Here is a 12293-nt window from a genome sequence, read left to right on the forward strand (position 1 = left end):
AGACCTTAAAACGTGAGGAACTCTTATTATAATAATATCCACTTTTATGGAAGATTGAGCTGATGCAGCCTCCTTTCACACTACACAACACTCCTCTCAACACTCCACGTAGACCAAAAAGTGTGAATAGATGGCTCAAGTTTGATGCTCCTTTTGGATCTCATTTATATTATGTCAGCACTTTATAAAGTTTAAAACAAATTCCTGAACAGAAAAGAAAAGGCTCAGTACTCATGTATTAACATCTACAATATACAGTGCTGCCCATAATTATTCCTACCCCTGGCAAATTTTGACTTAAAGTTAATTTTATTCAACCAGCAAGTAATTTTTTGACATGAAATGACATAGGTGTCCCCCAAAATATAATAAGTAGTGATGCTCTCACGAGTAAATTGTGATTTAAATGAGCATTAATTTGCTCAGGTGTGCAGCGGGGACATAAGGGGTTAGTTACCCATAATTCTGCATCCTCCCTGCATTCCAAATAGCTGGCAAGTGTCCTATTGGATGCGTTGCAACCCTCATCACCATGCACTTCCTCCTTCCGACTTGAAGGAGGAAGTGCCCGCAGTGAGGCTTGCAAAGCGTCCAATTGGACACGTGCACGCTATTTGGAGCGCAGGGAGGACGTGGAATTATGAGTAACTAACCCCTTATGTCCCCGCTGCACACCTGAGCTAATGAATGCTCATTTAAATCCCGAATTCCGGTTGGAGGGTCTTCTTGCCATCCCCCTGATCTTTAGCTCCCTCCACAGATTCTCAATTGGATTCAAGTCAGGACTCTGGCTGGGCCACTCCAAAACGTTAAGGTTGTTGTCTGCTAACCATTTCTTTACCACTTTTGCTGTGTGTTTTGGGTCATTGTCATGTTGAAGTGGCCACTGGTGCCTAATGCCAAGTTTCTCTGCAGTCTGCCTGATGTTGAGAATCCTCATGTATTGCTCTTTTTTCATGGTGCTGTTTACTGTGATTAGGTGCCCTAGCCCATTGGCTGAAAAACACCCCTAAAGCATTGGGTACCCACCACCATGTTTGACCATGGGCATGGTCTTCTTTGGGTTGAAGGCTTCTCCTTTTTTTACGCCAAATGAAGATAACATCATTGTGACCAAACAATTCAATTTTTGCTTCATCTGACCATAACACAGAAGATCAGAAGTCTTCTTTGTCCTGATGAATATTTGCAAAGGCCAAGCGAGCTTTTGTATGCCTTATCTGGAGAAGTGGTGTCCTCCTTGGTCTGCATCCGTGGAACCCAGCAGTGTGCAGTGTCTGTTGGAGACTGTCTTGAGACATTGCCACTAGCAGAGCCCAGATTTACTCCCGGCATGCAGCAGAGCTGGGAACACCGTATCTCTCAGCATAATACACCAGGGACCAGGATGTGCTCTGCTCACAGCAACTTCGAAGTGCGGTCGTGACCGCTGCAAGATGGAGACAGGAACTAGGGAGTAAGTAGGTTAATTTACAGCCTTAACTGTTTTGTATCTTAGATGTGGTATCTGTCCTGCATAGTGTTTTATGGCTGAAATTGCTTGTTGTATGGTCTTGGATAATATTCCTATGTTTTTTTTTCTTTGCTCTGATTACAATCGACTTTGTTGCACTTTGTATGCTTTAACCTCTCAATAAATACAGTTTTGATGAGGAAAAAAAAAAGTATTCTGTTCCTAGTAGTAAGTGTACCAAATGTATTGGGGCAAAAGTTGAAATTTTGACTGCAATTACACTTAAAAACATCAGTATAGTGTATGCACAAGTAACAAGGTAAGCTAGACAAGAGAATAACAAGGGAAACCATAAAACAGGAACAGGGATTGATATAGTAATACCTTGGTTTTGTAGGTAGTTTTCCTGACAGTTATCTCTGCACTTGCAGTTGGAGGTTTGTCCCCCTTCTTCATCTATTAAACACAGAGATGCAATATTATGGTGAAATGCATGGAAACAAAAAGCTGGGAATAATTATGAATGGAAAAGAAAATAAGTAATATAATATTACCGGCAGGTCACTGGCTCTCTCTAGATAGACAGTCAAGAGGGCACTTGAGAACTCATCACTGTCTGATGGCTGAGAGATGCTGTTCACCAACAGAACCTAAAACCCAAACAGTCACTTCATCATTTACAAAAAAAGAATATCATTCACAAGCAAAATGACTGTAGCCATGTTAGTGCACCTCCTAGCATAGCTGAGCAGCGTGTGATTGCATTACCTGTTCTAGCTGAGCAGCGTGTGATTGCATTACCTGTCCTAGCTGACGAGTGTGTGATTGTATTACCTGTCCTAGATGAGCAGCGTGTGATTGCATTACCTGTTCTAGCTGAGCAGAGTGCGATTGCATTACCTGTTCTAGCTGACCAGCGTGCGATTGTATTACCTGTTCTAGCTGAGCAGCGTGTGATTACATTACCTGTCCTAGCTGAGCAGTGTGTTATTGGTATTATCTGTCCTAGCTGAGCAGCGTGTAATTGCATTACCTGTCCTAGCTGAGCAGCGTGTGATTGCATTACCTGTTCTAGCTGAGCAATGCGTGATTGCATTACCTGTCCTAGCTGAGCAGTGTGTGATTGGTATTATCTGTCCTAGCTGAGCAGCGTGTAATTGCATTACCTGTCCTAGCTGAGCAGCGTGTAATTGCATTACCTGTCCTAGCTGAGCAGCATGTGATTGCATTATCTGTTCTAGCTGAGCAGTGTGTGATTGCATTACCTGTCCTAGCTGAGCAGTGTGTGATTGCATTACCTGTCCTAGATGAGCAGCGTGCGTGTGATTGCATTACCTGTCCTAGCTGAGCAGCATGTGACTGCATTACCTGTTCTAGCTGAGCAGCATGTGACTGCATTACCTGTTCTAGCTGCATTACCTGTTCTAGCTGAGCAGTGCGTGATTGTATTACCTTTCCTAGATGAGCAGCGTGTGATTGCATTACCTGTCCTAGATGAGCAGCATGTGACTGCATTACCTGTTCTAGCTGAGCAGCATGTGATTGCATTACCTGTCCTAGCTGACCAGTGTGTGATTGTATTACCTGTCCTAGCTGACCAGTGTGTGATTGTATTACCTGTTCTATCTGAGCAGCGTGTGATTGCATTTCCTGTCCTAGCTGAGCAGTGTGTGATTGGTATTATCTGTCCTAGCTGAGCAGCATGTGATTGCATTACCTGTCCTAGCTGAGCAGTGTGTAAATGCATTACCTGTCCTAGCTGAGCAGTGTGTGATTGCATTACCTTTTCTAGCTGAGCAGCATGTGACTGTATTACCTGTTCTGGCTGCATTACCTGTTCTAGCTGAGCAGTATGTGATTGCATTACCTGTCCTAGATGAGCAGCGTGTGATTGCTATTACCTGTTCTAGCTGACCAGTGTGTGATTGGTATTATCTGTCCAAGCTGAGCAGTGTGTGATTGGTATTACCTGTCCTAGCTGAGCAGCGTGTGATTGCATTACCTGTCCTAGCTGAGCAGCGTGTGATTGCATTACCTGTCCTAGCTGAGCAGCGTGTGATTGGTATTACCTGTCCTAGCTGAGCAGCATGTGATTGTATTACCTGTCCTAGCTGAGCAGCATGTGATTGTATTACCTGTCCTAGCTGAGCAGCATGTGATTATATTACCTGTCCTAGCTGAGCAGCATGTGACTGCATTACCTGTTCTAGCTGAGCAGCATGTGACTGCATTACCTGTTCTAGCTGAGCAGTGTGTGATTGCATTACTTGTTCTAGCTGAGCAGTGTGTGATTGCATTACCTGTCCTAGCTGAGCAGTGTGTGATTGTATTACCTGTTCTAGCTGAGCAGTGTGTGATTGCATTACCTGTCCTAGCTGAGCAGTGTGTGATTGCATTACCTGTCCTAGCTGAGTAGGGTCTGTCAGAAGAGACAAACATTCCACTTTAACATGGAGTTTTCCTGATTTCACTTCCTCCAAAGGCAGCCACTAAAGAGAGTTAAAATATTACACAATTATATTTGTATAGTTATGTTTATGCATAATAGCAATATCAATACTGAAATGATTGATTGTTGATTGATGACTGATTTGAGTCTAAAAGTTTGCCTATTTTTCTTGCTGTTTGTAAGAGACAAACACCCGTGGCAGACACACGTGTATGGAGAAGACACAAATCCTTTACATATACACAGTAGTGATGTGCCCAGCTTGGCTTCTCTCACTACAGTTGTCCCCTTTAACTGTGACCCTGTGCTGCCATACAGCTGCCTACATAGATGCATAATAACATTTATAACAGAAGTCAATGTATAAATATGCTAAATCAACCACAAATTACACCAGTATTAATATTCAGTTATAAGGCATTACTGATTATTTCTGACCACCTGAAGAAATATGAGAGTACCCTGACTGCCCATTGTTTGCATGTTGTTGTTCTTTACAAGCAGACAGTAAACCTCTGGGGCTGCAGTCTGCTCCTCTCACCACTTTCCAACATGCCTCCTTGCTCCCTTTAGGCCTCAGGCCCCTTTCACATTGGCACATTGTGTTTTCCTGTTTTGCCGCAGTGCAACACTAAACCAATGAAAGTCTATGGGGCATTTCACACCTGGTGCCATGCGATGCACCAGAAGTCTCAAATTTGACACGCGGGCAACAGCGCGTTAGAGGCCAGAATACACAGTGACATGTGGCGACCGGAAGTCATGCAAGTCTATGGTCGATGCAGCTTTTTTTTTTTTTTTAAACAGCTCGGTGTTCGTGTTGTGGCACGCATGTGCAGAAGCATGTTTTGTGGGGACAATGCCTTGCAATACAAATTTTCGCCAGGAAGAGAGCACTAGAGAGCCTCTCTTAGGTTCTCATTAGCATACATGAATCCTATTAGGGGTATGTATGGGCCTTATCGCTTTTAGTGTTACCACTGCTCATTGTTGAGAGTGACCAGATTTTTCACAAAATAACTTAATGGTCAGACTGGTGCATAGAAGGAGCCATATAATGGATTGATAATCATACCTCAGCTAATAAATATACATGAACCTTTCGCATGCATAATGTCAACATAATTATGAAATCGCACAAGAAAAAGAAGGATTGACTCTTGGGTGCATGCGAAAAAATAGAAAAATCTTTAATACAAAATTCTAGACATAGATAGAACACAATTTCTATATATAAAAACTTTATCATAAGTCACAAACAGGTATATCTTACATATATCTTACCCGTTTGTGACTTATTTTTGCATGCACCCAAGAGTCAATCATTTTTCTTTTGTGATTTCAGATGTTTCACTTACCTGTACAGAGCATGGATAACCATAATTTTATTATAGATCAGGGGGTGTTCTGAGGTTAATTCAGCATGTTTGTGTAAAGAACCCATTTATCCTTTAACCTCTTCCTGTCATAGGCCAGTGAGCTAACAATCATGCAGCACATTTCCCATTCTGCACTGCTGTGCACTCCCATGTGTGCAACCATCCCTGGTATCTTGCTGCAGCTTGCAGGCTTGGCACTAGGACAGTGAATGTACACCAGTGTGGTCTCCGATCTCATGGCCTATGTTAGTGGTCAACTGTGCGGGTCAAAGTGAAAGTTTGTTTTACAAAACAAACTTTTTCAATGACCTGTGAGCAGGGCTGTAGAGTCGGTACAAAAATCCACCGACTCCACTCCTCCGTTTAGGATTCCTCCGACTCCTTGACTCAGACTCCTCTAATTTGCATATTACAATCTTGTTGATTGAAAGTATATAACATGAAATTCGTTTCTTAACTGCCAACGCTTAGGAATTTTAAAAGACAACTGAAGTAAGAAGGATATTTAGATTGGCATATTTATTCCCTTTATTCCCTTTATACTAAAACTAGTCCTTGGTAAGAGTACTTGTAAAAGGTACACACCGGAACAAAGAACATCTATCAGGCCCTAGGCAACGTAACTGTGGGTACATGTAAGAGTGATGTGCAGGTACTCTGCAGGGGAATTAGGCGATTCTTCGTCTATTACACATTCATCATGCACAATCTGAACCAGGTTTATGGGTGATAGACAACACCTCTGTGTTCAACATGCACAATGTTCTCAGTGGATTCCCTGCAGCTCTGTGGGGAGTGCATATGTAGAGTATAGTACTACTGTTTAACAAAGTAATCCTGAGACAGATGAAATTAAAGTTTTATACATACCTGGGGCTTCCTCCAGCCGCCTTCAGGCTAATCAGTCCCTCGCTGTCCTCCTCTGCCACCTGGATCTTCTGCTATGAGTCCTGGTAATTCAGCCATTATGGGAAGCAGGGCTAGCTAGGTGCTCTCATATCATTGTTGAAATGCTTCTTGATTATGATAGAGAACTACTTGATCATTTGAAGAGCAAAATAACAGATCTAAAAAATCAAATCACTCAGATAGGACCTAAAGCCAGGATTGAGACTTTTATGATTGATCTCAAAAAAGAACTGAGCAAGATTGAACAAGACATTATTAATACCAAAAGGAAAAAACTGGATAGAGACAGGATGGACTATAGTCTCAAAAAGGCTTTCCTATGGAGACATTCCGGGAATCCTAAGGGTAAGGGTTTCTGGGGAAGAAAGAAAAGACACCCCAAAAAGGGCAAAAATCCCATAGACGTTCCCCCTGACAAAGAACCCCCGAAACCACGGGGTAGTAGTATTACCTCATATGTGTCTGATTCTAGCGATGTGGCTGGATCTGATATCGAAGGAACTCATTATGGGAGACAGGGGGCTTCCTCCTCACGTGTTACAGATTATCGAGATGACCCAAAGGTCAAGAAATGTAAATATGGACAACATCAAACTGATGATGAGGTATTACAAGTGATTAATTTATCAGCAAAACCATTATCACCCTATGAAATTAAGATTTTATCTAGGGGCTTATCCTTTGCTCCAAATAACCAGATGGATCACTTTGAGGTATTAAATGATATCTTTTTGTTTTGCAGGCGTCTAACGCTTAAAAAAAATGTATGGCATTAAACCCCTACAGAATCAGGAAATGATTGATCTAGGATTTGACATACAGGATCAGCAAGCATTGGATGATCTATTGGATTTACTACAAGAGAATGAGAATTGTCAGGTGAGTGATTCTGGCTTTAGGCCTCCCTCAAAATTTGTGCCATCATTTACACCTGAGATAAAAATCTTTTTTGATCTCGTGTGCAGAGATTTGCAGACTATTGGTAGTCCTAGGAAATCGTTTAGCAATTTAGACCCTTTGGAACAGAAAGCGTTGCAGTCACTACGTACTAGAACAGACATACTCATAAAAGAGGCCGATAAGGGGGGGAAACGTGGTGGTTTGGCCAATCGAGATCTACCTGCGGGAAGCCAAGCGTCAACTTTTTGACACAAAATATTATCGGATATTACCTTGCAATCCACTTGAACGTTATCAAGTGGATTTTAGATCTCTCCTTGATACAGCAAAGATGGAAGGTATCATCTCGGATAAGGAGTTGCAATTTTTGTGGAAGCCAAAACCGACCATTGCAACTTTTTACATGCTTCCTAAAATTCATAAGAATGCCTCATGTCCCCCTGGTAGACCGATTATTTCGGGGATAGGAAGCATGACAGAAAAAGCATGTAAATTCATTGACTCGTTTCTACAGCCCTTGGTGATATCTTTGGAGTCCTATATAAGAGACACAGGCGATTTACTGAATCACCTAGATGGTCTAGAGTTGTCTGACGACACCCTACTTGTCACATGTGACGTTGAGTCTCTTTACTCCAACGTGGGACATGCAGAAAGTATAAGATCAATTAGATACTTTTTAGATATGGGTAATTTGACTACAAAGAAAAAAAGAGTTCATCCTGGAGATGATTGCATTTGTATTAACGCATAATTTCTTCACATTTGATTCAAAGTATTACCTGCAGGTAAGGGGCGTTGCAATGGGGGCCAAGTGTGCCCCCTCGATTGCTAACCTCTATCTTGGTTGGTGGGAATGGGAGATCGTGTGGTCAGAGGCGTTGAGTCGTTACCACCCATACATACTTGGGTGGTATAGATTCATTGACGATCTATTAATATTATGGCAAGGACCACGCAATCTCTGTGTCGAATTCTTTCAGGTATTGAACCAAAATGATCTAAATCTATTTCTTACATATAAAATTGCCGAGAATCAGGCTGAATTTTTAGTTCTAACAATAAGAAAAGGACCCACGGGCTCTGTATCCACCACCATCTATAGAAAGCCGACAGCAGTTAACAGCTTGTTACAATATGGTTCCCATCATACTACAAAATTGAAAAAGAATATACCAGTAGGCCAATTTATTAGGGTGAAGCGCAATTGCTCAGGGGCAACTTGAGGCTGAAATTCTGAAGAAGCGCTTTCAGGCAAGAGGATATCCTAGAAAATGTCTAGAGACAGCAATGAGGAGAGCAAGAGCAACCCCTAGATCTGAATTATTACAACCCAAAAAGAGATCTAACAAAAACAAGAATCAAAATGGGAAAGTGAGAATTACTACCCCGTTCAATTGCCAATGGAATGATCTGTATAAGATCATTTCCAAACATTGGAATATTTTATTGAATGATAGGGAATTAAAACCATTTCTGACCGAACACCCTAGCGTCACAGCCAAAAAGGCACCCACTCTGAAAAATATATTGTGCAGTAGTCACTTTCAGAGATCAGTTAATAGTAAGAGGATTAAGGGGAGCTACGCATGTGGAAATTGCTCAATTTGCCCCAACATGAAGGCAACAAAATATGTAAACTGCAAAAATACTGGGAAAAAATATTATATACATGATTTTATTAATTGCAAAACCACTGCTGTTATTTATTTATTGCAGTGCCCTTGTGGGTGGCAATATGTGGGTCAAACTAAAAATGCGCTCAAAGTGAGGCTGCAAAAACACGTGTCTGTAGCAAAATTGGCTGGACGTGATAAAATGAATGGGAAAACCCTAACAACGTTGGCAACACATGCACTTAATAGCCATGGAGGATCCCTAAGAGGTTGGCTGTTCACTGGATTGCAACATATTAGATCAAATATCAGAGAGGGAGACATAATCAACAAACTCCTTCGTGCCGAAATGAGATGGATTCACAAATTACAAACTCGTAGCCCGGCAGGACTGAATGATGAATTCAGCTTTGCCTGTTATCTCCCTCAGTAGACGTTTGTTGAAGGTGGCTGATGTTTTACCATGCCTTGATATCTATGGTCTTTTTTAATGGGTTTTAATATACTAAAATACTTTCTTTCAGACTTATATAGATTTGTGCAAATGCGCTTCTACAAATGCAATTGACAGGTGAGTATCACTAGATTGGAACCGATCACTATTTTTAGCACTAGTCACTTTCTTCACTTGTTTAGTTTCATGCACCATGCACTTTTTAGGACACACCTAGTTGGTGACACAATGTGTAAGGTGAGATATCACCATAATATAATTGCGAGGTGACACAATGTGGAAGGTTGGTTATCACTATAACTTAATTATGGTGTTACACATGCCGGGAGTGAGTAACGGCAAGATGTAACGATCACCGTATCATCTACTAGAATATGGTATGGGCACTTTTTAAGTAGATGTAAATTTTCTCGCATGGGGCTGCAAGTGAGTAGCGGCCTGATGCTGTTGGAGAATTGACATGTATTTTTATTTTTATATGAATATTTATTTATTTAGTTTTTTTATATATCAACTTTTCAGATTGCACTAGGACACTTTACACAAGAAGATCAAATATTGTATGAACCACTGGAATCGACACATCAGCACTTTAAATCATACAAGTCTTTTCACTGTTTACACTTATATGCTTATTTATAATATGTTATAATAATTCACTTTATGGACTTTCAACCTAATTGTTAACTTACCTTGATTGGTGATACTGTATATATTGTGTATAATTATAGCACAAAAATATTGTATGCACTTATTGTAATGTATGAGGTGTATTGTGATAGCTATTATTAAACTATTATTAATTTATTTAGTTATTATATTCATGAATTTATGGGTGTTGAATTCCATCTAATATAACTGTTTAGAGATGCCTTTATTAGCACAAGGTCCAGGTTAGATCTTAGGTTATTTATTTATTTAATTATTTCTGTTTCTTTTAACTTTTTGACATATTTTCGGTCCGGAGTATGGGCAAATACACTTGCCCATCTTCAGCAACTATGTCATCGCGTTAGTGCGCCAGCTGGAGCGCACAGCGCGGTGACATCACGGGGCGTGGCCACGCCCAGCAGGAAGTAGACGCGGCAGATGCAGCGTTATTGTGCGCTACATAATACGATATAAGGGGGTTTCCTTGCCCTGACTGACTATCTCCGACGAAGCAGAGGGGTCTGCGATACATGTGAGATACGGCGGGGGGTACTGGCCTGACTGTCCTGCGGGGATCTTGGTGGTAAGCACTCTATCTATTTTCTCACTATTGACGGGCATTTATCCCTGTGACCAATTGAGCAGCCAGATACAGATGGTGTTAGGTGCGCTTAGGTCTTTGAGTGTATTTGGAAAAATGTTTTGCCTCATTATCCTTGTATACTATACCATATCAATGGATGTAATTTATTATGATCATTATTGTATGTATCATTTGGATGACGCCAGACCTGTATCCCTTGCCATGTTTTAATTGTTTTTAAAGGGATATGTCCCCAATAAAATTGTTCATTCTTTCGCGGACTTATTGTATGCAATTTTGATTGCCTTATGCTAGATGGATGGCTCTTTTCTTCTATATATAATTTTGGTAAAATTCATCCATGGTGTTGTATGTTATTATATTTTGGCTCAATCTTTACAGTTTGCTGGTAATTCAGCCAGTCTGGCGTAGTGCACATGCACACACTCCGCCGCTGGGAGCGTACTACACCTGCGCAGCACTATTGTGCAGAATGTTCCTGGCTGTGGGAGCGGCACGTGGCCGGACTGCACTGACTGGCTGAATTACCGGAACTTATAGCAGAAGATCCAGGTGGTGGAGGAGTACAACGAGGGACTGATTGGCCTGAAGGGGGCTGGAGGAAGCCCCAGGTATGTATAAGACTTTTCTTTTCATCCCTCTCAGGTACCCTTTAATTCGTAGTCACCAAACCACATTTTAACATATCAAATTATTTGATTTCATGAGCAAAGAGAGTTCGTACATTTAAATAAATCAGCATCAACGCAGAATTATTTCCATCTCATTGACCATCTCTATTAGTGACACAGCTACACATCAGGCTTTATTCTTACAGCATAGATGTTATTTAGTATACAGCATATAAGAGATTCCTGTGTACACATCATATATACTGTACAGTCACAATCAATACGGGGATTGCTTTATTGAAGCAGCACAAGTAATTAATTTTGATTGGTTTATTTCATTTTTGTGGACTAAGCACAGCTATTACTGTATATATAAATTATTTATGATGACTATTATCTGAGAAATAGAACATTTTATCACATTTTCTATTTTAATTACAGTTTAAATTCATTAGGAGTCGGAGTCGGTGCACTTTTTCTCGACTCAGACTCCAGGCACCCAAAATTGCTCCGACTCCGACACTACAGCCCTGCCTGTGAGTGTAAGGCAACATGGTGAGAAACGGCTAACCTAAACCTGCCATAGTCTGAAATAGGATTATGGAGAAAAATTTTACCTCATCAATAGTTTTCTGTTTAATAACATTCTTCACTGGGATTTTACAGCTGAAAAAAAGAGAAAAAAAATCCTGTCATAACTAGACAACACAAACAAACATTTGTTTTTAAGAAAGTTCAAATACACTACTATCAATGTGCTTGAAAATGTGCTCACATGGGTCAGCAATATATGCTCATTAGGTATTCTCCTCAAGCTCCACCAACAATGCGGGTTTTGCAGAAAACCACAAACATTCACAGGTGAGGTAATTAGAGCCTCAGCAGAGCTGATTAACTGCCTCTGTGGATTTCCAAAAAACATGCACTGTTTTTTAGATGACAGGACGGTTGGGAAGCACTGTTCTATGTGACTGTAAACAATATGGTTTCTTTGTTCTACCTGCAGCTTCCTATGACTTCTACAACAATGCTCTTGTATTCAGCAACCATGTGACCTTTTGACTAGGATCTGGTGTGAAAGGACTCAAGAGGTAATATTTCTACCTATAAATCACAACATTAAGGCTAATTTCACACCAGGACGTTGCGTTAGAGGGGGCGTTAAGGTCGCATAACGTCCCCCTAACGGAACGCCTGGTGGTGCTGGATCTGGACGTCAGAGTGAGCCGCGTTGTGCAGCTCACTCTGGCGTCCGTGATGCCGTGAT

General features: G+C 41.0%; 1 protein-coding gene across 1 annotated transcript in view; it reads right to left on the reverse strand.

Moving 5' to 3' along the window:
- ESYT1 (extended synaptotagmin 1) overlaps positions 1-12293 on the reverse strand; it is a 165761-nt gene that overhangs the window by 34197 nt on the left and 119271 nt on the right. The window contains exons 21-24 of the mRNA XM_068267626.1: positions 11644-11692; positions 3853-3942; positions 2008-2103; positions 1838-1909 (exon numbers count right to left, since the gene is read on the reverse strand). Coding sequence (XP_068123727.1) covers positions 1838-1909; positions 2008-2103; positions 3853-3942; positions 11644-11692 — 307 coding nt within the window. The remainder of the gene's footprint in view (positions 1-1837; positions 1910-2007; positions 2104-3852; positions 3943-11643; positions 11693-12293) is intronic.

This window comes from Hyperolius riggenbachi, chromosome 2, assembly GCF_040937935.1.
Source record: "Hyperolius riggenbachi isolate aHypRig1 chromosome 2, aHypRig1.pri, whole genome shotgun sequence".
Lineage (NCBI taxonomy): Eukaryota > Metazoa > Chordata > Amphibia > Anura > Hyperoliidae > Hyperolius > Hyperolius riggenbachi.